This window comes from Mustela putorius, unplaced genomic scaffold (assembly GCF_011764305.1).
Source record: "Mustela putorius furo isolate JIRA1106 unplaced genomic scaffold, ASM1176430v1.1 tig00003834_pilon_pilon_pilon, whole genome shotgun sequence".
Lineage (NCBI taxonomy): Eukaryota > Metazoa > Chordata > Mammalia > Carnivora > Mustelidae > Mustela > Mustela putorius.
In genome coordinates this window covers 113,662,225-113,689,197 of record NW_025421987.1, presented here as the reverse complement: position 1 = coordinate 113,689,197, position 26,973 = coordinate 113,662,225, and the positions used below count along the sequence as shown (strand labels likewise).

The 26,973-nt window shown below is 38.3% G+C and overlaps 1 protein-coding gene across 6 annotated transcripts in view; it reads left to right on the top strand.

Moving 5' to 3' along the window:
- The window catches only part of SATB1 (SATB homeobox 1), a 99,483-nt gene extending 72,941 nt beyond the window's left edge, over window positions 1-26,542 (top strand). For 4 of the 6 annotated variants that reach the window (XM_045088948.1, XM_045088949.1, XM_045088947.1 and 1 more), the window contains exons 10-12: window positions 22,245-22,448; window positions 22,994-23,089; window positions 24,800-26,542. In XM_045088948.1, coding sequence (XP_044944883.1) covers window positions 22,245-22,448; window positions 22,994-23,089; window positions 24,800-25,303 — 804 coding nt within the window. In that variant the 3' untranslated portion in view covers window positions 25,304-26,542. The remainder of the gene's footprint in view (window positions 1-22,244; window positions 22,449-22,993; window positions 23,090-24,799) is intronic. The other 2 variants (XM_004773527.3, XM_004773526.3) reach the window with 2 other exon arrangements.
- Window positions 26,543-26,973: the final 431 nt, after the last annotated feature.

Below are 26,973 nucleotides of genomic sequence, written 5' to 3'. Positions count from 1 at the left end.
TCTTAAATACAAGTAAGATGATATGTCACCGATCGCTGGGGCTAGAAATGGGCCAAAATAATGTCATTTTCATTGCCGGGAACAGGAATGTATCATGACAAAACCCAGGGGAAAAGAAAAAATCACAGAACCATAGTTGCACTCTGTACTCCAGCATGTTAGTGAAGGCATCTTTTATTTGGTTAGAATTAAATTACACTTCAGGGAAACTACACTTGGAAGCTCTGTGCTGATTCATTCTTTTGGAATGTTCATGCGACAGACTTTGCTGCAACACGATTTCACCTGCGTAGCCTCCTATGGAAGACACAGAGGAGGCCCCTGCAGCTGTGAGAGAGTCACGGCGTCAGTTTTTCCTGGTGCCGCATCCTTTTCTGAGAGTCTCTGGGACAGTCTTGACATACTGTCCTCATTGCCCCTTCTCTTGGGCAAATCCAGTGTTCTTCAGGCAGGGTCTGGGGAGAGAACTGCCTCTTGACACACATTCCATCTAGTACTTTATTTTATTTTATTATAATTATGATTATTAATTTTTTTACTGGGTAGAGCTGACTCTGTGGTGATGCAGCTTTGATTTCCCTGAATTGGCTTGAGAAGTACTTTGAGGGGAGAGCAAGGAGAGAAGCAAGACAACCCCACAACTCCAGGTGGAGCCACAGGGTAACCTGCCCATTTGCACTTTAGCACCCACGTGGGAGGCCACTGTGTGCTGCCCTTTTGAATAAGAAGGATGTGGAGTTCTGTCTATCTCCTGTTTAGGGTGGCCTGTGTTGGTAACCACCTAAAAATCTCTTATGTCCAAATACTGGAAATCCATATTGGATTTAATTTTCTAAAATGCAGACCTATCTTTGTATTTCTAGTTGGTGGCTGAACAGGACTGTTGAAGTCAATGGTTTTAAATATACAAATATTGACCTACTATAACAATTTAAAAGGTACACAATCATTACACAGTATTTTAAGGGCTAGTTGAATTTGGGGATCTGAATATCAGCCTGTCTACATTTTAAAGATAAGCCTATGCTTTATAAATCTAGGGTATGATCAAGGAGGCCCAGAATTATTAAGTAGAACACTTACTTGCTCATTATATTTTGAGCTAGAAAATCATGTAAGGGGATGTTTTTCTTTCTATACATTTTTAAAAAGTTGGACAGAAGGTTTTCAGTTACCTTATTGCCATGTACAAATCATTTAAAATCTTTACTCTTTTGCCTTAAATTTAAAATTAATTCCCTTATAGAAATACATTTTCTCCACTGACACACTTAATAAGTTAACTGTTACAAATACAGTCATAATTCATTAAGTCCATTTTCTCCATCTTGAGAAAACGTCACAAGAAAATTTTAGACAGTATTTGAAAAGAATCAGTTTGCAAATATTGGGCCAGCTCTTGAAAGAGGGTCATCGTATGGGGAAGTCCAAGGAAGGTTACCACCAGAGTGGCCCACTTTAAAAGTATTTGAGCATACACCTTTTAAAGCTTGAGTATACTGGTTATGCATCTGTAGAACTGGCTTTAAACTGAAGCCACCTTTTGTCTTAAAAGGTTAGGATAAAGTTGAAAAGTGTAGACGAAGAATATTTTGTGGGAATTCCTCTTTTTGGAAGCTCTTCCATGATATGATCAGTTTTGACAGGTGATGAGTGAGTTCTTCAGGACAGGCTCAGGCATCCACAGAATGGGAGCAGGGAAGAGAACAAGCCCATGGGGTTTAACTCTTAATAGCAGTCAGTCCTCCAACGGAATGTAACTCGCCTAGACTTAGCACGGAACTGTAGCACTAATAGAATCCTTCAACAAACTACCAAGTTGAAAGGAAAAGTGTTTTCTCAGAAGTCCCCACAGTTGTCTTTTATGTTTTGGGTAGTAAAGGTAGGTTTTATTGTAGCTTTATCTCCTTTTTTCCTCATATGGGAAATGAAAATAAAGGCCCTGTGAAATGAATGAACTATGAAAATGCATTTATGCAAAATGACAATAGAAAAATAGCTCTGGAAGAAACTGCACCATTAAAATTTCACATCAGTGAAAGGTGCTAAGAGAAGGATGGAAGAAGTTCTGTTGCTAATACGAATCTCAGGTAGATTTTTTTTTTCCTGCTCTGCGAGAATACCTTTAGCCTCTTAAAGAGTAACCTTTGAGAGGATTCATTTTTAGAAGTGTAGTTGCTTTTACCCGTGCCGTTCTGTTGACAAAATACAACAATGTCTTGGACCACTCCTATAAAAACAAATGTATATGTCTTAGAGATTAGTAGAAATACAGCCCTCCTGTAACTTATGAAATATCTTGTAAAAAACACAAGTTCCATCCTCTTGTGGTGTTGCCATACAATTGCTAAATTGATGAAGTTGTCTTTTTTCTGTCTTAATCTACTTCTGGTGTATGTGAATAGAGAATCTATTCTCCTTTGATTACTTGATTCAACAACTCCAGTTGCCTTTGTGCATTTTTTTTTTTTTTTAACAATTCCCTTTTCAACCAGTATGCTTCAGGAATTGGGTTTAAACACACTGTTTCATAAACTGCCAGCCTCCTCGGCCGCCTCAGTGCCTCTGATTCCGTAAATCAGATCATAGGCAGCATGCTGTCATATAATAAGGTGTCTGATCCTTATTACCAGTTTGTTGATGCACAGACTCCTTCAAATTGACCATTGCAACACATGGTTTCCCCTGAAACTAGCTGTGATAATTAGCGTGGTTCTAATGAGACAGAATGTCACTGATCTTGTGCTGAACTGTCGAGTATCGGCGCTACGGATGGGAACTGTCAGAGCCTGCCATCTGTGACAGCGCTTGGCATATTCCGGTGGCAAGGTAGAGCATGCTCAATAGAGTATTTTCAAACAAATGGCCCTTTTCTTGATGAGGGCTCTGTGTTCTGCTCAACTGGAAGAATGTTTGCCCCAACTTTGGCCCACGCAGCACCCATTTTGAGATCCAAATGCAAATAAACATTTAAATCTCGGTTCTGTGTTACGTAAGAGAGGAGTCTTTTGTTTAGCAGGTGAATTTTAAGTGGCCTTCCTTCCCCTGATTTTTGACTCTCCCAGTTGCCCCATTTCATCAGTTAGCAATAAAGCAGTCATTTACGATACTTTTCCCGATTTTAAAATTGCCTTGTTTAAAAGAAATTTTTTGGGAGTTGGGATGGCTCCTGGTGATGAAGCAGTCTGATCTGAGGGAGAGGAAGGGGAAACGAAAGAAATAGCCCCGAATGTGTACCAGAATACCCAAGTTGAACAGAAGAATTAAAATGGACAGGACATTTAGATCTGTAGGCTCCAGAGGGAAGTAGAGCTTTTTTGCTGGAGTAAAAGTCCAGCGCTGCTTATCATTCCAAAATATGCTTTGTTGCTTTTTATTTCCTCCTCTCTGGCAGACCACACAGGGCTTGTTCTGAAGAACATTTTCACTAATCTGATCAGGCAGCCAAATACGCCGGGAAAACTGCTTTAATGATCCCACTAATTACCTCAAGTCAATATGAACTGTATTATTAGACTGAGGGAAAATATTCCATTAGGTCTCCCCCTTGGGAGTTTCTCCGCTTTGTGATGTCACTGAAGCCTTCACCCTCTCGCTTGTAATTAATTTTATTTACACACGCAGGCACGCACAAGGTCACACCTGCACAACCGGCGCTGGCCAGGGAGCTTGTGGCACTCCGGCTTAATCAGATCTGTCATAATTACCATTCTGCATGTTTCTGACACACGCTGTGAAATATTTCAATTTAACTGCCGCTACCAGCACAACCAGATGTAGTGCGAGTGTGGCTGCATTGGAAATATTATTCCTCAGGATAAACTCTCTCCTCCTCCTTTTTCCTCCCCCCCCCCTTTACAGCTAATGTGGCACAGAAGCTGATGTATCCTGTAAATCTTGAATGCAGCGCTAGATTGATAACAGGCGATTAGACAGTTTAACCACAAACAGCTTGTTCATTTTTCACAAATGAAAACCACATGTGGTGTAACTAAAATTTCAGGCCCTTTTTTTTTTTTTTTTTAAGAGTTGGGGTATGTATGTGTGTGTGTTGAAGATGTGCTTAAATAAAAATAAAATGTAATGAAAAGAAGTTTAAGTGTCTATAAAAAAAAAAATGGAAATGTTGCCTAGTCTTTTCCAGGTTATTTTATCAAAATCCTTATCAAATCCCATTTTTTTCCACTTTCACCAAACTCAAATGAGAGAAAGAGTCTCTGTTAGACTTTTCTATTATTTTCTCTAAGATTTCTTTTGGATGGGAGAGATGATATCCCTCTGGTCTATCCCTTTGTATTTTTTTTTTTTTCAGTGCTAAGCCTTTTATTTGAAATTGAGTCTGAAAGAGTATTTTACTGTTGGGCATGTATAGTTTTTTAAAGGTCAGTCTCCCTCTTTTTTTAAAATGGAAAGTTGTTAGTTTAGGCTTTATGGTCCTATCCCAGACAATTCAAAAAACAAAATGGACCCAATCAGGAAATGTATTTCTTAAGAGATGTTTGTTGGTATGCAGAATCAGTCTGAAAGGTAGAGTTCAAAACCAATGAATTCTGTTTCCATAGAAATTTTGGAGATAATTTTGGCAGAAAGTATAGGCTCAGTGGGTTACCATATAAGGCCAGAGTTATCACCAGTCTCGGAAGAATTCAGCCATAAAAAAATTAAAGTATTGGAGCCATAAGAAGGCAAATAGGCTGGTAGAAAACTAAAGCCACAGCTATAGCCTAGTTAAATGTCTTTTAATGCCAAATAAAATACACTCCTTCTCTTTTATCTTTAGTTTTGTTTTACTACTTAAGTTATGAACCTCTCTCAGAAGCTTTCTAGGATTCTGTGGTGATTCCTGTTATCTGATAAGAGGTGCCATTTCCCGTGGACTACTTGGTTTTTTACCCTGTTCCCTTACTTTATTCATTTTCCTCCTTCCTTAGTTATTTGTTTACATTAAATAAACCAACAAAACTTCACTTCCTAAGTTTTTCACCAGAAGTTTCTTTCCCCTTACCCTGGCTATTTTCTGTGTGTGTTGAGTTTGCTGCATGATATCTTCTAAATTTGAAATTTAACATTTTTCTGCCTCTTCATGTTTTCTTTCTTTCTTCCTTTAAAGGAAAAAAAAAAGTTTGCCTTTTAATTAGAACCCTTCTCCCATCTCAGATGCTAAGCCATTCACATAGTTAATACCAAATTATTAGGTCAGTCGCTTCTCACATTCTTCATCTGCCTTTGTAGTCATAGTGCAAGATGCAGATATTGTGGAAGATTTGATTCAATCCCCACTGCAGTGATCAGTTACAACACTATTTCCTGTTGAATACAGATGTCCCCTCAGAATCCTTCTTAACACAAAGGTGAAGGCACCAGTCACTAATCATTAGCTCAACCCACTGCTGTTTCAGTCACTTTTTGTTTTAGGATTCCCAAGAAGAGGTTTGATGTACATAGCATAGCTGTATGGGAATGAGTCCAGGAAGTAAGAAAAGTGGAGGTTAAAAATATGAAAATCAAAAACCAAAACAAACCTATTCCTTACGATCTCATTGGTACTGCCTTTGCTTTAATGACCCCTAAAGTTTTTGCACAGCTACTTCAAGATATGTTAGGGATAAGCCAGCTTGCAAATTGAATCACATCTTGCAGTCATTGGTAGAGCTCACCACAGAAAGGAAACTGAACTTACTCCTTAGCAAGTGAAAGATTTCATTAACATTCTGAGAAATCATCCACTAGTTTTCCATGTTTGCAAACTTTTGTTTTTGCATGTTAGAATTTCTTTGTTCCCATCACACCTGTTGATACAAAGAGAATAGGAAGGAGAGGGGGGAAAAAAAGAGTTACTGCTTAGGGATTGCTGTGGTATGTACAGAATTTGAGAATAGTCAATATTTTGAGTATGAGGGAAGAGCATGTCTTTTCATTAAATGTAATTAGACTACAAGAACCCCATTGTTCCAAAAACAAAAAAGATTGTAATTTTCTTTATGGACCCCACTCTATCCCTGTCTAATAGAAGGACAGTTTTCATGTATCTGGTAACAAATCATAGTTGAAGATTCAGTAGAAAGTAGTTCAGAAAACTTTATCCCGCCCAACTCAGTCCACTTTCCTTAGCACTGTACGATTGTTCTTCTGGAGTGTTCTTGGATCCTCGTGAAAATGTAGAGGAAGGAGAATTGGCTATTTGCCATTTTCTTTGGGACCCACTGTTTGCCTTTTTCATTGTTGAAGTCATCAGTATCATGTACAGCGTAGCTCACCTTTGTATTCCCAAGCTGACAGGAATGGGAGGACATGTTCCTAAATGTCTGTGTCAGATAGAAATAGGGTAATGGGAGCTAATTGACAGACTCATAAATGGTTTATATAACAACTTGGACATAAACTTCATCTCTCAGGGGAAGCATTGAGGATTGCAAGGAGTGGTGATCCCAGGTTCCCCTGCTATCATGCCATGTGGCCCCAGGCAAGTCATTTAACCTCTCAGGCCCGGAACCTCTCTGTCAGGAAGGTAGAATAGGTTGGGTCAGTTATGTCTGTTGTCTCTTTCAGTTCCAGGTTCTGTGAGTTTGTTGCTGAGACAGGTGCACAAGTGTGAAAAAGGATGCTATTTTGATTGAAGGGACTGCCGACAGGTGTGTTAGTCTGAAAATGAGTCACAGAGGAGGAAAAGTTTTGAATGATGAAAGGGCTTAGTTTGGGGAGTTTGGACAAAGTGCTATTTTGGGGTCTGTAGCCAAAAAGCCTTCATAGGTGGGTATAGTGGGGAGAATGGATTGCTTGGGAGCCAGTGTATGAACTTAAGTTATGTAGTGTGAAATGGGCTGAAGGTTGTTTTAACTCATCTGAGACTGGTGATTACACACCTGGATGACCTCTCTCATCAAGGACCTAGCAGAACCAGTACAGTATAGAGATGAGAGGAGCTCCGTTCAGTTGGGGAATGGGCTTGGCTTAACACGCGGCAGGGCCGTGTTTGCCACAAAACAGTGTGACTGTTTTGAAGGGTTGCTGGAGAAACATGTTTTTTTTCTGGCTTGCTTGTTTTTTAACTGATACCTGAAATTCTACCTTTAACATTTCACTATTTTTGGACTGGTGTAAGTCCTGGGAAGGGTAACGCATTAAAGAGGAAAGAAATACTCTCGGCGCATGAGAAATCCCAGGTTTGGAAGAGGTTAGTGAAATAAAAACAGGGCAGGGAATGACAGCCCAGTTGAAGGAATATCTTGAAGCCCATATTTACAAGTTCATAAATTGGTACCTGTAGCATTTAATAGCTGCCGAGGACTGCCCATTCCCAAATGTCTCCTTTAACTGTTTATACCCATTTACTAATGGTACCAACACGAGTGCTAGTTGTTATGGGTGCTTGGCTGGTTCATTGATGGAGTATTTGGTGGTTTAAATGAAATGCAGATTAGCTAAAAATAAATTACTTTCAATAAGGTCAAGGAAGTGAAGGCTGTAAATAAAATATACATTCACAAACAGACAAATGCTATTAGGAAATCCAGTTCAGTCCATGCCAAGCTGTTACTGTCTAAATTGCCTTCTTTCTTCCTGGCTTGCAATTAATTTTTGCTTGTGTGTTTGGAGATTGGGGGGAAGGGTAATAGCCTAATAGGTAATGATTTTATTTTAGTATTTTGATTAAAGAGACTAAATAACTTGGACCCTGGATAACCATAAGGACTAAAGCCTTATCCATCAAGCTTAATTTCTAGACAGAAAGTTGCATTATATTTCTGGGTAAATTCAGCATTGTACTACATATAATATATGGTGGGGAGATGGCTGTGTGGGAGTTATTTTCTACCTATGCCTGCCCCCCGAACCATCTTTCCAATTCACTTTTTATCTTTCTTTAACCCTCTACTTGTCTAGACTCCTTCTGCCCTGTCCTCAAATCTTAAAAGCAAGTACTTTAAAGCCATTTGTTCTTTGAAAAGCGGTGCTGAGGTGTTTACCTCTGGTTTCCTAACCTTTGCATAGTTCTGCACACCCCATGGCATGCCCAGGTCACTGTTCTATTTCTCTCCCTGCTGCCATTCTCTGTCTGTTCTGCTACCTTTTCCCCTACTGTTTGGGAAACCCAGGTGTCTTTGGAAAGCCTTTTTAGTGTTCCTCTTCCGACAGATAGAATTTCTTAAAGGATAATCTGCTAATCTTGTCTACCTTTACAATTATTTGGATGGTATGAAATTAACTAAATTAGAATATGGTTGCTTTATTCACGGTTGTAAACCCATTTTCTGAGTTTGTAATAGGACCAGGGAAGAACAGGATGTCTATATGTACTAGTACAATTGTTACTCAAAAATGCTGAGGCTGTCAAACTATTATTTTATAAATAAAATCTCCTCCAGCACTGAAATAAATAAATCGAATCAAAGTCTTCCCCCAGGGGCTCCTGGGTGGCTCAGTGGGTTAGGCCTCTGCCTTTGGCTCAGATCATGATCTGATCCTGATCTGGTCCTGGGATTGAGCCCCACATTGGGCTCTATGCTTGGCAGGGAGCCTACTTTCCTCCCTCTCTCTCTGCCTGCCTCTGCCTGCTTGTGATCTTGGTCTGTCAAATAAATAAACAAAATCCTTAAAAAAAATAAAAAGTCTTCCCCCATTTTGGTCGACTTGAGATTGGGTAAGGGTGTGTATTCTCATCAGCCATGGCACTGTTGAGATTCCGTGATGGAAACCTGGTTTCAGGACACCATCTGTGAACCATTGTACTAGTGACTATTTTCCTCCAATCCTTGTCTAAAAGGCATGGTCCTTTAGTGGCAAAAAAAAAAAAAAAAAAAAAAAAAACAAAAATCCAAAAACCAACCAAACCAAAAAAACCCCAGGATATCTGTTCCATGACCATAAATACCAAAGTTTTCTAAACTACTTGGAGCTGATATAAGACAGTTCTAGAAAAATATTTGAATTATATGTGTGTATATATACACACACACATGCATATGGGGTGGTAGGAGTTCTTAACCTGTGGCCCACCTTCCCCCAAGAGGTCCATGAGCTTGGATAGAAAAAGAAATCTTTATTTTCATTAACATGTTACTGAATTTTGACATATTATTCAATTACCAGTATGGGTACTAGAACATAGTAGTATTAACAATAGGTATAAATTTGTCACCAGTAAAAATCACAAATATTTTCACATCACATTAAGTTATTGCAGATATCTCAAAATATTATCTTTGCTCATCACTATAAAATTACAGTAGTTATCAGATCTGTTGTTAGAGCTCGTTATTTAGTGTGTTAATAAAGAGGGATTTATATTACTATATCACAAAGTTTTGATAACGGTATTTCAGCATAATTGGTTTTCTTCATCATCTTATGTATTTTATTTCAGGCATATAAAAACATTGTTCTAGAAAGGCATCATCTGTGGGCTTTTACCAGCTTGCCAGAAGGGTCGATGGCACAAAAGAAATGAGATCAATCATTAGATAAATTATATGTGAGGGGGGGAACTACATATTTTTTCTAGTACATTAGCTGAACAATTCTTGAATTTACCAGGGAAATGCTTGTTATTTATTACCTTATAGTATGCTTCTTTTTCAAATGCCCTTCACTTCAGAGCATGTAAGCAGGGGTTAGAGTCCTTGCAGTGACATTTAAAACAACAGCAAAACCAGAAACCTTATCAGCAGCCTTTTCTCCAACATTCTGATGCCACATGCAGTGCAGCACTTTGTGACAGAGGAGCCTTTGCCCTTAGGCTCGAGACTTTGTGTCAGGAGAGCCTCACCTGTAATATCAGCTCCATCTGAAGTGTAAGCTGTCCTTCCCTCATCGTACTGCAATTGCTGGTGGAAATGACTCCCTGTTATATCTGTCTCCACATTTCCTCTTAGCCTGTATAGTAGGTGGCACAGAGATGGCACTTAATAACTATTTGTAGAAGGATGAAATGATGCAGAAGCACATTTCATCTGGTCTCAAATTTTCCCTCACAAAACTCAGCTCATTCCGAAGGGAGTCCGGATGGGAATTTGTGGGGGCTGGGGGTTGGCTCTGTGCTCAGAAGGCAAGAGTAGGGTCAGACTCCTGTCCTCTTCCCCCGGGGCCCTCTCGGAGCCTGCCTTCCCCAGGTATAAAACAGGATCAGTAGTCATGAGGAGTGACTGACGTGGCCTGTGCCGAGAGCCGAGCCTCTTTTCTCCCCCTTGATTGGTAATTATAACCCAGCCATTGTCACTGGGATCCACATGATGCTTCTAGAAATATTTATGCTTTCTTTTTTTGAGGTGTCCTTGTGAATCACAAGATTTGAGTCCCTCAATTAGGCCAACCTCTGATTAGTAGGTTTGCATAATGGTTAAAATGATGTGGGTTTTGGCCACAAAATGGGTATTACTTTATCAGCAAAATCATAAGCAGTTCAGGAGCTCATAATGACCCTGCCCGCTTAATTGTTCCTCTTAGGATAGGAGTCCCATAACTTTTACAATCCCAATTTGCCTTCCCCTGGTTTTAAAAATTCTTTGTTATCTTTCCTAGGATATCATAGAGGGAAGATTTAAATTTTTAATTCCCAGCCCCTAAATATGCACGATGGGACGTATAGCTCATTCTAGAAGATATCTGCTAGTGTTGAAAAGTTTCATATAAATCAGCTAAAAATACATTGACAGAAATATTTATTAAAATAACCTGTGTAAGTTATTTCTGTAAGCAAATAAACCACTGTATCAGGTAAATCGTCACCTAAAAATGATTCATGTCATAAGTTCAAATTGTTATTTTTTTTCTTTTGCACATGGCATATGTGGAGATTTAGCAACATTTTTTTCATGATCTTCATAATTTTGAATAGAAAAATACTGTAAAATTTTAATAGTGACTTTAGGAGGCAACACGTAAGAGATTGGCTTCATAACATTGCCATATAAGCGCATATTTATTTGGATTGAGGGGTTTGAGAGACATGAAGTTTCCCATTAAGCTTCTTTAAATAATCAGATGTGTTTGCTTTTGACAGAAGACTTTAATAGTACTTCTCCACCTCCTTAAACCTAGTAAGCTGAGCTCAGTTTGAATCTTACTTTTTGAAATGCAACATCATCATAAATGCAAATTGTTGGACTTTGCTACAATACTTGATATCCTTGGGAATAACAGAGACGTATACAGCTTCTTCTCCCTAATTAAGGAGTCCAGATTGTGCGGCCTTATACCTTTCTCTCTCCCAGAACTTACTGCCACTTCAGTGTTACAGGGAATCTTCTGTTTCATTTTTGCACTTACTCATTGAAGTGTGAGCCTCAGGGCCTGTCAGGCCCTGTGGGTAAAGGAAAGTGAAGAGGACGCCATTCAGAGGGAGATTTGTGTGGTCCTGTGTTTATGATAAATGTATTTCAGCGAAGATGGTGGTATCCTAGGTTAGTAAACCCATCACCGTTAGTTCATGGAAGAAATGCTGAGGGCCTGAAGCAGAGCAGTAGGAATGGAAAATAAGGAACCAATTCAAGAAACCTTCTGAAGGAGTAGAATTGGTAGGAATTCATGGTTGTTCTCTTATAAAGCAAAGAGACAAGAAAAATCAGGTTTTTATTTTTTTTTATATATTTTTTAAAGATTTTATTCATTTATTTGACAGAAAGAGGCACAGCACAAGAGGGAACACAAGCAGGGGAAGTGGGAGAGGGAGAAGCAGGCTTCCTGCGGAGCAGGGAGCCCAATGTGGGGCTCAATCCCAGGACCCTGGCATCATGACCTGAGCCAAAGGCAGACCCTTAACGGCTGAGCCACCCAGGTGCCCCGAAAAATCAGTTTTAATTGAAGCTATTTGCTATTTTTTTTAATTAAAAACATATAGCTATTATAGAAGAAACAAAAAAAATGCAAGCATAAAGAACATAAGAAATACCCATAATCCCAATTAACTAAAGATAGCCCGATATATGTTCTTTATACACATGAGTATGTACGTATACATACATATATGTCTGTACATATATATGTCTTACATGTATTTAGATGCTGTACATACCTTTTAATTCCCTATTGAGATATATTTAAGTTAGAATCTCCTTTTGCTATCACAATTAATGCTAACATGAACATTATTAGAGTTAAATATTTGTATACATCTTTATCATTTATTTAGGATCAGTTCTCAAAAGTAGAATTACTGGATCAAAAAAAGCTTTTGTGTTTTAAAGGTGATTACTAGACATTTCTACATTCAAACATTTCCACCATTGCCTTTCAGTAAGATTATACCAATTTATACTTCAAATAACAGCCTTTCAGCCCAGGTGACTGGGTGGGTGGTGATGCTATTAATTGAGTTAAACTACATCGGAGGAGAACCTAGTTTGTAGGAGGAAGATGGTGGGTTCAGGTTAGGATATGATAACTGACTTGTTTTCATTAATTCCCTAGATAATCAAATTCCTTTGGATTATCTTCATGATAATGAAAACAATAATAAAAATAGTGATGACATTCATCATGCTGTTACTGTGTGCCAATCCCCTTGCATGAATTGTCTCATTTAATTCTCACACACCCTATGAACCGTAGTAAAATCATCCCCATTTTATAGAGGAGAAAATTAAGGTCTAGAGAATTTCAGTAACTTGACCTGGGCTGTAGTAAGTAGTAGAATAAGAATTCAAATTAAAACCCAGGCTTTCTTAACAGGTTGGTCTTGGAAGTACAGTACATTCAGGAGATGAGGTCACAGGAATTAAGTATTCTCAGGAAAGTTCAGTAAGGTAAAGAGCTATAATAAGAGAATGGGGGACATATTTCAAAAAGCAACTGGTCTACCTATTTTTTCCTGGCACACCACTAATTCATCTCCCTCTTTTTTTCATTATCCACCTCATTTTAAATATTGCCCACTTTTAAAGGCCATGCCAGTATCACTTTTTATCAGTAAAGACTTCCTTGACTACTCAGCCCATCTCTTCTTCTCACCACTTGGATCCCACTTGATGTTCGTCCATCATTGACCTTTATCACGCACTCCGTTGCACTGGTGTTATTTTTGAATGCTTCCCAAGTATACTGTGAGCAATTTTAGGCAAGTACTTTCAGTTAAGTCATCAGACCTTTTTGTCGTTATTCAGGGACCAGGCATGGGGCTGAATGTTTTCTATTTCATTTGAACCAGCCACAGTCCTGCAAGATTACTACTATTATTGTCTGTTCTTTGTAGAGGAGGATCTGAGACTCAAAACGGTAGTTTGCTCAAGTTTACATACATAAATGCCTATAGGGGATATAACCCTTTATCAGTATCCTGAGGTGCTAGAGCATGACTTGAAGGAGAGTTCGTATTTGGGTGGGCAGGAAAAAGAAGAAAGGGCTTTCCTGTTAGTACGAAGAATGAAAAATAGAGTGTGGGGAAATGCTGGGTAACACGTAATAAATACTCCAATGAATTAGGACTTGAATGTGATTGGGAGCAGCCATCAAGGTAGCTCTGGGGAGTGTTTCTTCTAGGGACTTGTGAGCATTTTCTCTAAAATGGGAAGTCTTTGAAGGTCATTTTGGGCAGTAAGATAACTTTGGCAATTTGAAAGCAGAACACCAGACCAGTGACTTTCATCCCAGCCTGTCTTTTCCAAGGGCATCTCAGAGATGGCTAGGAAGGTTCCAGAAAACTTAGTTACACTTGTAATTTATCTGTCAGGAAGGTCCATAGGCTAAATTAGACATCATATTTATTTGCTTCTTGTAGGCATCACAACTCTGTGTGGTAGCACTTATTCTCATTCTCCACCAACATTGGTGTACTTTTTCCCCTAAGTTAAGAAAAGGAATGATTACTTAAAAGCTTCTTTGTCAGAAATTGAAATAATTGTCCATTGGAAGTAATTAAAAAGAGTGTGTGGTGTCTAAGAGCATAATTCAAGGAAGAAGGGTCCCAGACTAACAAGGCATGGGTGATCAAGTGGAAAGGGGCCAATGATTCTTTATGATAGAAACAAGGCTAAAATTGATGAACCTTGGGAGTGCTGAGTTTTCTGGTTTTTTCCTCCCTTCAGTTTTCTGCTTTTTAATGACACTAACTATGGAGAACGAGAAGGGAATAAAAACTTAAGTAAGATACTGGGGTGCCTGGGTGGCTCTGTCGGTTAAGTATCCAACTCTTAGTTTTGTCTTCGGTCATAATCTCAGGGTTGTGGGATTGAGTCCTCCATCAAGCTCTGTGCTCAGCTGGAGACTGATTGAGATTCTCTCTCTTCCTCTGCCCCTACCGTACTGCTCATGCACATGTGCTTTCTCTTTCTCTCTAAAGAAATGGATAAATCTTTAAAAAAAAAATGATATTAATTTAAATATCTTAGAAAATGTGTATAAATGTTATAAATGTTATGTATATAATGTTATAAAATGTGTATAAATGTTAAACAGGAGCCAAATCATATCACTGAAACTTACATGTCAAAAATATATCTTAGTTGAGGGGAAAAACAAAAAATTCTTTTTCCAAGCCCATATTCAAGCATCAGGCATATAAGCCAGATTTTTGTTTGTTTCATTTAAGCTTTGAAGAAACTATCTTGGAAGCAGGTTAGTTTATGAAGTATAAGAAAAATTAAACATTTAGGTTAGATGTTTTCCAAATCTAATATCTTTAAAGGAAAAGGCAGCCTTTCTTTGGAAAAATTCTGTTTCAAACTACAAGATTATTTTCTTGCTACTTTAATATATTATCTACAGTTTCATGTTTTTCTCTTCATTCCTTCTTTCTCCCTGCTCAGATTCTCCCTCCTGAAAATATTCTTTAAACTGTAAGATCTCCTTCTCAACAACCTTTTTTTTTAAGTGAGAACTTTATATCACTCTGGCCAGATTGTCATCTGATAATCTTAATATGGATCAAACAATCTGTAGCAAAAGGAACACTTTATTTATAAATAAATAGGAACACTGTATTTATGTGTGCCATAAAGCCAGTGGCTTTGAGAAGGTAGAAAAGAGAAGTACATAAAAACCACTTTCATTCTTTACTTGCTTCAATTTTAAGCAAAATTGCATAATAGTAATTATTTATTAGGGCACCTGAGTGGCTCAGTCATTAAGCGTCTGCCTTCTGCTCAGGTCCTGATCCTAGGGTCCTGGGATTAAGTCCCACATCGGGCTCCTTTCTCAGCGGGAAGCCTGCTTCTCCCTCTCCCACTGCCCCTGCTTGTGTTCCCTACTAGATGTGTCTCTTTCTGTCAAATAAATAAATGAAATCTTTAAAAAAAATTATTTACCAATGATTCTGATTATTCAAAATTCACTAAATTTTAATGGGAGTTTTTCCTCAGATTGTATGAACATAAACCTCCAGAAAAAAAAAAAAAAAAAAAGAAAGAAAGAAAAGAAAGAAACCTCCAGGAAATTCTGCTAGACGCATTTAACCTCTTAAAGACAAAATAGCAAAATGGACTCATGAGAAATTTATGGGTAGTCATTGTCTGTCCTATTTCCACAATATGGAAATCCACAGATTTTTCGCAAAGATAAGTTCCTTATATAACCTGGAAAGAAATGTAAGAATCATAATCATTTTTAAATATCATGATTGGTTTTTTTTTTCTTTTCGGCAAACACAAATATCAGAAACCATACTTTGAAAATAAACATATTTGGGGAATACATACACACACAAGTATCCCATTTAAATTTGTTTCTTTTTTAAGTAGGCTCTGCACCCAACATGGGACTTGAACTCACGACCCTAAGTGTTTCTTTCTAAAACCCATCTTTAAATAAAGCAGACTTAATGTGCCACTTTTAGCATGAAAATTGATTGGTATATTTCTGTTCACACTCACTTCCCATGTTTTCTTGAATAAGACCATTGTTAACTTAGCAGGAAAACTTACTCATGGTGCCTGCTGAGATTCTCTTCATTGTACACAAAGTAGATGTTATTAAACTGGGGAGAAAGATTAATGTATTTCCTACTAATTCCATAGAAGAGAACATGTATCTTTATTAATGTTAATGGTGGGGGCTTCTCATTATGTTATAGAATAATCTGCTTTAGCAAAGGTTTTTCTTCTGAAGAACTTCATAACATTTAAAGGTTAATATGTTAGGTAAAGAACAGTATCTTAAGATAAGCGTTTTTATTACAGGACATGATGGGATGGTTTTTATTAAATTATATGATGATTTGAATGGGGAAGAAGAAAAAGTGCATCGCTTCTTGCCCTCAACTTTAATGCCTTTAATCAAATAATGACCTTCTGGAAAATAGTTAATTTTAAGCATTTGGAAAGATCAATACCACTCTGCCACCAAAAAATGGCCTAGACAATGAAATTTGATGTATTTAAAGTATCATTTCACCCTCTTAACCTAGTAAATAATTTAAAAATGCTTTCAATATTGCTTTGCCGCTGTTCTGTTTCTCACTGTTTCAAGTGTGATGATTGTTCTTGAAAAAGAGGGTCGAAGTTGGTGCAGGAAGCCGCCAGGCCTCAGACCTGGAAGCCGGGGTTGTTCCCTCCGTGAGGCCTTGTGTGTCTCTGCATTCAGGGCCCCCGGAAAAGTACTGTGTGTTAAGACTGCATTTGAGGCAGTGGGTGTTAAAAACATAGAAAGTGTGAAAATGGAACACTTCTGGGATGTTAAAGGGGTAGCTTAAAACGTCATTAGTCACTTTGCATCTTTGTGATAGCTTTAAACCTTCATGCTAAAGGTGAAAGATTCCGCAACTCTGACAATTAGAACCCATTTTCCCCCCAGCTTATAGAACATTGATATGAAATTACCCTTGAGTGCCGACAGCTTTGTAAATAAAAAAAAAATTGCCCTCTATTAGCATGTTTGTGGGCAGATTAAAAACTGTCTTCATTAGCATAAGTAACACTTACAGATTCTTTTAAAAGTAGAAAATTATTTGCTGAATGATAAATTGCTAGCTTTATAGTTAGTTGTTGTTGAAAATGTACTCATTCAAAATGCCTGGTGTAGTTTAGTCTACAATACTGAATTTTTTGTGTTGGAAGTACTATTTAATGGATTATGTACTTAATCCTTGTTCCTACTACTTGCTAAAATGTAATTCATGCTTTCCACTAAAATGTTTGTATCAAATACGTCCCTATTTAGATTGATTTCTTTTAATATCATATATTATTATACTATATGCCCCAGAGACTGGAACAAAATACTCCTGCAAATAACACCTAAAGATGAGGGTGAGGGGGAATAAATACAGACTGTAAAATGTTTTGCTTTTTAGAATTCAAATTATCCTTCCGTTTCTTAAAATGTATCTTTCCTTCTTCATTGCAGCAAGAATTGTCATTTTCTTTCTTTCATTTTTATAGCTCTTGGATTTAAAATGTATATGTACCTAACAGTAATAGATACATACCTGTATATTGTAGGAAATGAGTTGTGGGTTTTTTTTTTTTCTCAGAGAACGCTGAAGCCTCTTTTCTCCTGGAAAACTAGTTGTGTTACGTGCTCCCACCTTTGTCACAGAACAGGCCCTTGGAAGGGTTCTCTTTTTGACGTGTGTGAGTCTGTAGAGGTACAATAGATTCATTCAAGAAAGAAGGTTACTTCTCTGACTCAATTAAAATCATTGCGTACCCCTTCTCCGTTACAATGTTCCAACTGAATTGACTTGAATTAATTGTTCTAAAAAGAGTGGAGTCGAAATCAGGGATTGAGTTTGGTTGGAAATTAGCAGCTGAGAGATGAAGGTGCCAGGATTTTTATTTAAATGTGGTACAACAAGATTCTGTCAGTAAAGCACATCATTAGAATATTGAGTTTAGAACTGCTAATTTTTCCTTTAAAATGAGCATACAGTCATGTGTTTCATGGACCATAATAAATTGCCATTGTGTTGTCATTGAGTTTGTTTTGCTTTTTTGCAGTACTGGTTTGGCAGTCATTCTGCATTTTCTCTTTCCTCCCCCCCCCCATCTTACTTTTTTTTTTTTTTTTTTAAATAGATCCCTCACCAAAACCAGTCAAACGAATGTTATTTATTTCATGCAGTCTTAGGTTTATGCATCTTCTGCACCATTTTCTTGCTTACGGTAGCAAGACATTTGCAGATGGTTCTTGGTTACTATAAAGTACATAACAGTATTTCCTTTGTGGCAGATGGATTTAAGACTTTTAGTTCTCAATAAATGTAGGTTTACAATACATAACTTTACAGGATTTGTGTTGTATATAACAGGTTTGAACATATTATCTCAGAATTCATCTGCATGGCATTTTCAGCTTATTCAGGGTTCATGCCAGTTTTTTTTAAGTAATAGAGGGAGCGCTGTGATTGATAGCAACAGCTCAAGGCGTGATTTTGAATAGAAACAAAGGGTTTAGAACAGAAGGTGTCAAATTAAACTTCGTCAGTTTGAAAAGTAGTAACATCCTGAAAGTTTTACTAATTTATTTACATGTGGCTACTGTTTATATTTTGCCCTCTTTATATGCAGTGTAATGTTGCTTGGCAAATTTACTACATTTAAAGTTTAGGTTGTTCCTTGTACCATTTTAGTTTTTGAGAATGGATCTGTCTCATTATTTTAAGGCTGTTACTCTCCTGTCTTTTCTACTGTACGGAATAGTCGTGATCTAATTTAATTTGGAGAGTAGCTCACTACTCCTGCCCATGGTCTTACAATATTTCAAGTCCCAGAGACCACTCTTAAAAATGTAATTATGTTCACATTTTGCAGCAAAGTACTGCATTTCATTTCTTGTCTCTCCTCTACCAAGTAAATCTATACATTTGTCATTTAAAAACTAATACAGTACTTAGGGGAATCATCATTATTTGTCAGATATTACAATATTCTGATATGTTCATTGTCTTACCAAGTTTATTTGCTCTAACAGTATCACTTATGGAAAAGTGACTTAGTAAAAGATATTGGGGCATTAGAAAGCTTTTGGCTTTTTTAGTCACTTTGGGCAAAACATAGATCAGATTACTGTCATCATTAATAGAGTCTCAATTGATAGGATTTGAGGCAGTCAGAATATTCCAAGGTATTTAAATAGTATTAGAATGAATTAATCTTATTTTTGCCAGCATAAATTGGGAATGTGCCAGTGCCTCTACTGACAAAGAACTAGCGTGTCAAAATGTCTGTTTTCCATTATTTGTTAAGAGATACACACATCAAGAAAAGCACTCCCTGCTTTTAGTTTAGTTTTTTTTTCTTTTTTTTTTCTTTTGGAATACCCTTGTAGAACTAACAGTTCCCAGCTGCACCGTTAAATATTTTTCTAAGAAGCATCTGATTTCAGTCTCTTAAAATCATCATGTCTCTTGAAAGGCTAGCAGAGACATGCTTCAAACTTATAATTCATCAAATTATTTTTAGATAAGGAATTAGAAGTATTATTTAAGGGCAGAGGTTAATAGCAAACTACTGGAAATGTTATGTTAGTCATGGGCAATTAATAAAAATACGGATCCATCTCATAAGTATAGATACACAGAAGTGACAATATGAGCAAAATATTTGTTGAATGAGTCAGGGCTCCTTTTCTGAAATATTTGTTAAACCAGCGTGAGTGTGATTGTTTAGGAATTAGCTATCATTATTAGCCATTTTAAAAGAACTAATGATTTTCTTTTCCAAAGAACATCTGTGATCCACATGTTTTTTCACATATATCCGAGTGCTAACTGATCTGTTACTTTAAGAAGTTCTAAAGGATTGGAAAAATTATTGGAGTTCTTCAGCTCTCTCCAAGAAGTATTTCTTATGTGAATTGTTCTTAATTTAACTTTTAGCAATTTATAGTTACAAACGTTTATTTCTTAAAAAAAAAATCTTAGATATTCCATGTTTAGCACTTACTGCAAGAGTGTACAATACCAGCTAAGAACAAAAAAACTACCCTCCCCAGAATAACTTTTCTGTTGTTTTTTATGAACCTTCTAACATCTTGAAAGGTAAATAGAATTGTAGCAATTTGCTCTGTTCAGGCATGGGGGCCTCTCAATTTGCTGTCGGTGAAGAATGGAGACAAAGGAGAGGAGCGTCATCTTCACCACAGTTAATATTCAAGCCTGCAGGAAAGTGTGGATCTAAAACCTGCACAGCATCAGAACTTAGATGTAAAGTGTAAAGAAATAGCTGAGATATAGGAAAATATAAAATGTTTTCATGGCTCAATCCAGATAGCAAATATTTGCCAATAAGAGCTAAATAAACATCTCCAGGGCACCATATACAAGTGGTCCTAAATACTTCAAATACTCAAATACAGTTTGAGAGTTAATATTATACTTACATAAATAGAGCTAAAATAGGACACATCATCATATTTTTCTGGAAATAAACATAGAGTTGCTGTGGTTAGAAAAGAAGCATATTCAGTGACATTCTAATCACAATTATTATTTTTTTAACTAATATTCTCTCAGGTAAATCTTCAGTTTACTGCTTGCTCTCTTAGCCTTGAATTACGCATTCAGTGGCATTGAATGGGTGCATGATTGCATGACCGACCCCTTGTACGTGTTTGTTTAATTACAAGACCTGCGGAGTAGAGAAACAAATGTCTCAGAAAAATTAGTAGATCTCATGAGGTTTAGCAACAGTCACTCACCCTTGGCTGGTTAATCTGTGGGCCTTGGGAAGTTGATGTTATCAGCTCTCCAGCTTTTCTTTTAAATTCTCTCAAATCAGCCCTTTGAGGAAGAATGGGCCTTATTTCTTTTCACTGTATATTGCAGTTGGAAGGGGAAGGAGAATTTTCTCCAAGGGCTCAGTTTGGGAAGAAGAGAAGAAAAGTCATACCATTCTCTGGTCTCACCCCCGATAACAGTCCCAACACACACACACACACACACACACACTCTCTCTCTCTCTCTCTCTCTCTCTCCTTGGCTAGTTCTAAAAACCAGATAATAAAGAAACTGTGCTCATTCTACTCTCCTCCAGTAATTTACTTGGAATTTCCAAGGAATCCCTTCATCTTCGGTCAAGTCTCTAAAGCAGAGACTAAGACAGGGAATCAGGTGTCTATGATTTGGTGAAGGACCTGGAAGAAGTGAGGGAGGATAGGGACGAGGAAGGGGTCCGGTAAGATTATGGTCTCAGGCCGTCGTACTGATGGGGGGAGGGAGCAAGAAGAAGGGGGAGGGCCATCTCCGGAGAGTAAATTGAAGGATTAAGGAAAAGGGACACTATCTCCAAAGGGACGTCGTACCCCTGGGTAAGCCAATCATTGGCCATCCCAGGGTATGAGGGAGTCAGCGAGGATGTGGAGTAACTGTCCAGTCATCTCCAAGTGAGGTGACTCGAAACACTGCTCCAGAGAAGAGGATGGCTGTGAGCTTTCAGCAGGCAGCATGCAGCTGGAGGTGGTTGCCTTACTTGGTGAAGGGGGTCTGGGTGGGACAGTCCCTCTGACTCTCTGCCCCATTGCCTAGTGTCCATCATGCAGCTGAGATGAAGAACGTTTGGGATGAGGATTAGAGGTTTTGCTAGGTGATGTAGTCTTTTGGACCACTCAGTTCTGGATAATCTGAGGACCAAAAATAGGGCCTTAGGGGAGTCATCAGAGAGGTGCAGGTTTTGGCATTCATTGCATGTTTCCTTCTCTCTCAGTTCAGGAAATCTATTAAAATTCTTCTCTGGTGAATCATATGTTGCACACTACAGTGGGCAGAAAAAACAGGCTCTGAGATGTCTTTCTGGAAAGTTGTTTCTTGGAGAAGTCTTCTAACACCCATTCTGATGATTATGCTTTACAATGGACAACATTCTTGCTCACTCTGTAGCACGTGTCCTTTCTCTGTGTCACACACACACACAATTTACAAATAGTTTCCTTCTGAATATAAAAATCATAAACTTTGGGAATCCTTTTAGGAAAAAAAATTATTTTAAAAATCTATCTTAGCTCTTAAATACCTTCAGGAACTCAGATGGCTGCTCATCAGACAAGAAGGCTGGGCAAGATGAGAAGCACGTTCAACTTTGCTTTTCTCCTATTTCATGTATTGCAAAGTCCGTGGTAAATGTGTCTTGCCCTCGGAATCTTAAAAAACATGACTCCTTTACAAGGCAAATCTGACCATTTATTGGAAACAGAGCCTGCCTCCTTGATAGCCTCAGCTATTTTCTCTTATCAGGTTAAAAAACATTTTTTTTTTAAGCAGATTGCAGTGTTTTTGAGCTTATGAAAAAAGTTAACTTCATAGGGTCTTTTCTTTTTAGCCCTTACTGGAAAGTATCAACCCCCACAGGCACAAACTGACCTATTATGCCCTTGTCTCTAAGGGGTGGTTGTGTGAGCTGTTACGCTGGAAAGAAGATCCTTCTCCAGAAAACAGGACTCTGTGGGAGAACCTCTCCATGATCCGAAGGTTCCTCAGTCTTCCTCAGCCAGAACGTGATGCCATTTATGAACAGGAGAGCAATGCGGTACATCACCATGGCGACAGGCCGCCCCACATTATCCATGTTCCAGCGGAGCAGATTCAGGTTCGTTTACCTTGGCCAATTCAATATAGCACTAAGTAAATAGAGCTTTAAACTTAGCCGGGAAATTAGCGTTTCTCTTCTTCCCGCCAGTCTAAACATAGGCTTTAGCAAGAGATAACGATACACTGCCATCTTGCTCAGGGGAATAAAAGGAAAATTAGCACACTTTTTCCAGCATGTGTATTGTGTTCCTCTTTCCTCATCTCCCCACCCACTAAGTAGCAGGATCCCCCTTTTTTGCCCTACTGGTTTGGCAAGTGCGTCTTTGTTAGAATTGGGTTGTGTTTTTTTGTGTGAGAGCTCAAATGTTTTTAATGACTATCAATACTGCCCTTTTGGAAAGGAATTAACTGCTGTTTCTATAGAGGAGGTTTGTACAATCTCAACTTTCTACCTTGGATACTGTCCAAAGAGAGGAGGGGAGGGAAACCTAATTGGAATCTTGTTTCTGACTCCTCAGCCCTTCCTTCACCTTATAGCTGTCTCCCTACAACCTCACAGAACACAGGTTAGGGGTGAGTCATGTCTGTTTGTCTTTCCTTTAGAGCCCCTCTCCCACCACCCTTGGGAAAGGAGAGTCTAGAGGCGTTTTCTTACCGGGCCTGCTGACCCCTGCACCATGGCTCGGTGCTGCTCCCCAGGTGAGCGGGCACAAGTTACCTATGCCAGCAAGAGAGGGGGTGGTGTAAAGACCTGCTCCCTTGGTCAGGATTTTCAGATTTGGCAGAGAATGTACTAACCATGGTGGTGGCCAAAGACCACTGTGCCAGTAGATTTCAGCCGTGTGCTTAGCTGGTCATGTCATGGGACTTACCTGCATTCATCCACTGAGGGAACTCCCCTATGAATCTAGATTGGAAAGCTCTGGGATCAGGTAGTTTGTGGTGCCCTGTGGCCTTGATTTCTAAGGAAGCGTGTTGAATGAGCTGGAACTATAGAACCTTTTCCTGTTAAATCTAAGGGGATGTTTTTTAGCTTCTCCCTTTAAGAGAAAATGCCACTGCCTTCCAGAATCCTAAAATTCTACTGTCTTTTTTGAATCACCTGCATTATTTTTTTGGTATTGTTGTGGGGGTGAGTGGGGAATATATATGTAGCTAAAAACAATAATAGGGTTATCCATCCACTAGGAAAAAAAAAAATCCTTGAGTATGTATTAAAGATAAATTGGAAAAGAGAATCCCTTAGGATATCAAGCACCAAAATAATCATGAAAGCCTGAAAAACTTACTGTTTAGCAAAAACAAAAAAAGAGAAAGGTATATGTATAGTAATAAAAATAGTACTTGTTTGAAGATGTAAATTGTTTTTAATAAAATTGTTTCTTAGGGGGATAAAAAGAAATGCTTAGGCACAGTAAAAACGCGCTAATATTTTGCCGCTTACAGGTTGATTTGCTTTGATGATGAGAATTATGGTTATAGAGTATACAGTATGTGCATGTGTCACACATTTGTTATGTATAATTGTGTATGGAAATTACAGCACATATACAGACACTAATTATGAAAAAGTGTCTGTATACACTAAATTTAAATCCTAATCACATGAGTTTACTATAGACAAAACAATTTGCTAGCCGTTGTACAGTGGATCAAACTTTTATTTTTCAGTAAGAAAAAACTTGCAGTGTCAGCCTAGTGCAATTTGGTAAGAAATTGTGTGTGTATTAAATCCGAACTGACTGGTAGGAAATTCACAAACGTGAGAATCTCAGAAATCCTTTGGAGTCTGAAGGGATAATGCGGAAGAACAGCAGGCATTTATCCATTTTATTTGGAATTTAAATAAGACTTTCTATTCTTGCTCCATGCTTTAGCCATGGATGAAATGGGGCAAAACACAGGTTTCTTCCCCCCACGGCTCTGTAGCACTCCCTTCTAAAATGCCTTTGAAATCCTTACTCCTCAATCTTCATGTTAAATCTTTGTTAATTATTTACATCATAATTTGCTTTGCTGTCTTCACCTTCTGATGCGTATCCTTCTGATGAAGTTCACGGCTCACATTTTCGGCGCGCTGAGCTTTCACTTCCGTGAGCCAGACTGCAAATGAAGGGCAGGGAGGCTCCACTGACCCCTGATGAGGAAGCCCAGTAGCCCCCCAAAACCCTAGTCAAGCCTCCCCTTCCTGGTTCTTATCATTTTGCCTCCTTTCCCTGTTGCTGAGGGCCATCTGGCTGGCCTCCCTTTTGCTCCTGCATCTTTGTCCCCCTCGGAGGAGCTCCAGGTGGGAGAAACTACAGATGGGATCCCCAGCCCCCAGTTTCCTCCTTCCAGCCGGCTTTGGCTTTGCCCGCCGCCGCCGGGAAGGGAAGACAGAGCTCTGACTGTCCGCTTGTTTCTTTGCAGCAGCAGCCGCCCGCGCAGGCGCAGCAGCAGCCGGCGCCGCCGCCCCCCCAGGCGCAGGCGCAGCAGCCCGCCGGGCCCCGGCTCCCCCCGCGGCAGCCCACCGTGGCCTCTCCCGCCGAGGCCGAGGATGAGAACCGGCAGAAGACCCGGCCGCGAACGAAAATTTCCGTGGAAGCCCTGGGCATCCTCCAGAGTTTCATCCAAGACGTAGGCCTGTACCCGGACGAAGAGGCCATCCAGACTCTGTCCGCGCAGCTTGACCTGCCCAAGTACACCATCATCAAGTTCTTTCAGAACCAGCGGTATTATCTGAAGCACCACGGCAAACTGAAGGACAACTCCGGCTTGGAGGTGGATGTGGCCGAATACAAGGAAGAGGAGTTGCTTAAGGATCTGGAAGAGAGTGTCCAAGACAAAAATGCTAACACCCTTTTCTCGGTGAAGCTAGAAGAAGAGCTGTCAGTGGAAGGCAACACGGACATTAACACTGACTTGAAAGACTGAGATCAAAGTATTATTTTCATTCATCAGTGCCACTGGTATTTACAAACGAAATGAGAAGTCCACCTTGTATTCTCTCAGAAAACCTTTGCTGTTCATGGTTTGGCCAATGAATCTTCAGAAACTTGCACAAACAGGAAAGTGGAGAAAGGATAATGCAGACTGCACTAAATGTTTTACTCTGTTTTACAAACTGCTTGGCAGCCCCAGGTGAAGCATCGAGGATTGTTTGGTGTTAAAAATTAAAATTTGTGTTCACGGGACACATCAAGGTGTGTACCCCGTAAGCATGATACCGGTGATTTTTTTTTTTTTTTTTTTTTGGAAAAATTATTATTCTGGAGCCTCAAACAAGCATTATAACTTCTGTGATTATTATTTCCTTCCTTTAATTATTTCTGTAACACTCCACACTGATCTTTGGAAACTCGCCCCTTATTTTAAAAAAAGAAAAAAAAGAGTTTGTTACTCTATTGTATGTTACAAAAGAACTATAGACTGTGGAATGCAGTTTAAAGATGACATATGCCAACAAATGCCTTGTATTATATGGCACTGCCGTAATTCAAATTTGTTTTTATTTTCGAAATAAAAGTTCACTGTAATTTTTTTCATTCTCATTGTTACATGATTTTTTAAAAAATGAAAAGAAAATGTGAAACACAATTTAGTCCTCTATTTATTTGTAGATCCTGCAGCATCATGTTGTAATTAATTTTTTGGAAGTTTCCGTTAAATGTAATATTGCTTCTCTTGTTACCATACTGATTCTTTTCTATTTATAAATGTATTTTGATGGGCAGTAAAACAAAGTGTCTTAAAAGTTTTAAATAGAGAAAATGTGCTTTACACAGTTGCCTATAAAAAGTGCTCTATGTTATCCAAGCAATTCATACTATAAGCTTCACTCTTATTGTTGTATGCAATTTTTACTATCATGCAAATAAGCTTAGGTAAATAAAACTAATAGATCACCTTAGAAAATTATGCAATTAATGTGAAAATAATTGATGTTTGCAATGTGTCTTCCTTTGGTTTACAATCAATTTTAAAGCTACATCTGTATAAAATTTCTGTATAAAGGTGTATTTCTTTTTTATGAGTTTATGGCTATGAAAACACCAGCTATTTTGTTACAGCTGGCTGTTTTTATAAGTGTATCACAATTTTCTTTATGCAGAAATGTTCTGATTAGGAGTGGTTATTGACTGTAACTACACAATTAAAATTGTTTGTATGGTATGACATGGTAGGGTTGTCTGCTTATGTGAAGTAACTTTAAAGGTCAAAGATGGCCCTCTCAGTTAGGTGCATGTTAATATTTTCTTGATGATATTTTACTGATTTAAAAAAAAGATTGAAAAATCACTCAAAACACTGTAAATTTAAATCACAAACACATGCTCATTTTTTAAGTTTAACAACGAAGACCATAACCTGTTTGGGGTTAACATTTTGCCTAATAAACAGAGATAGAAGGATGGTCAGAAGACTCGCCAAGAAAAACGTAAATACACTGTCTAGGAGTTATGTGCTTAGAATGAATCCATCTGCATTTATTTCACAATATTTAATTATGGTAACACTTTTTTTAAGCTAATGTATAGATATTTTAAAGGCCTTTATCAGTAACATAAGTAGGTAAAAAATGGACCTTCTGTATAAAAACCTCT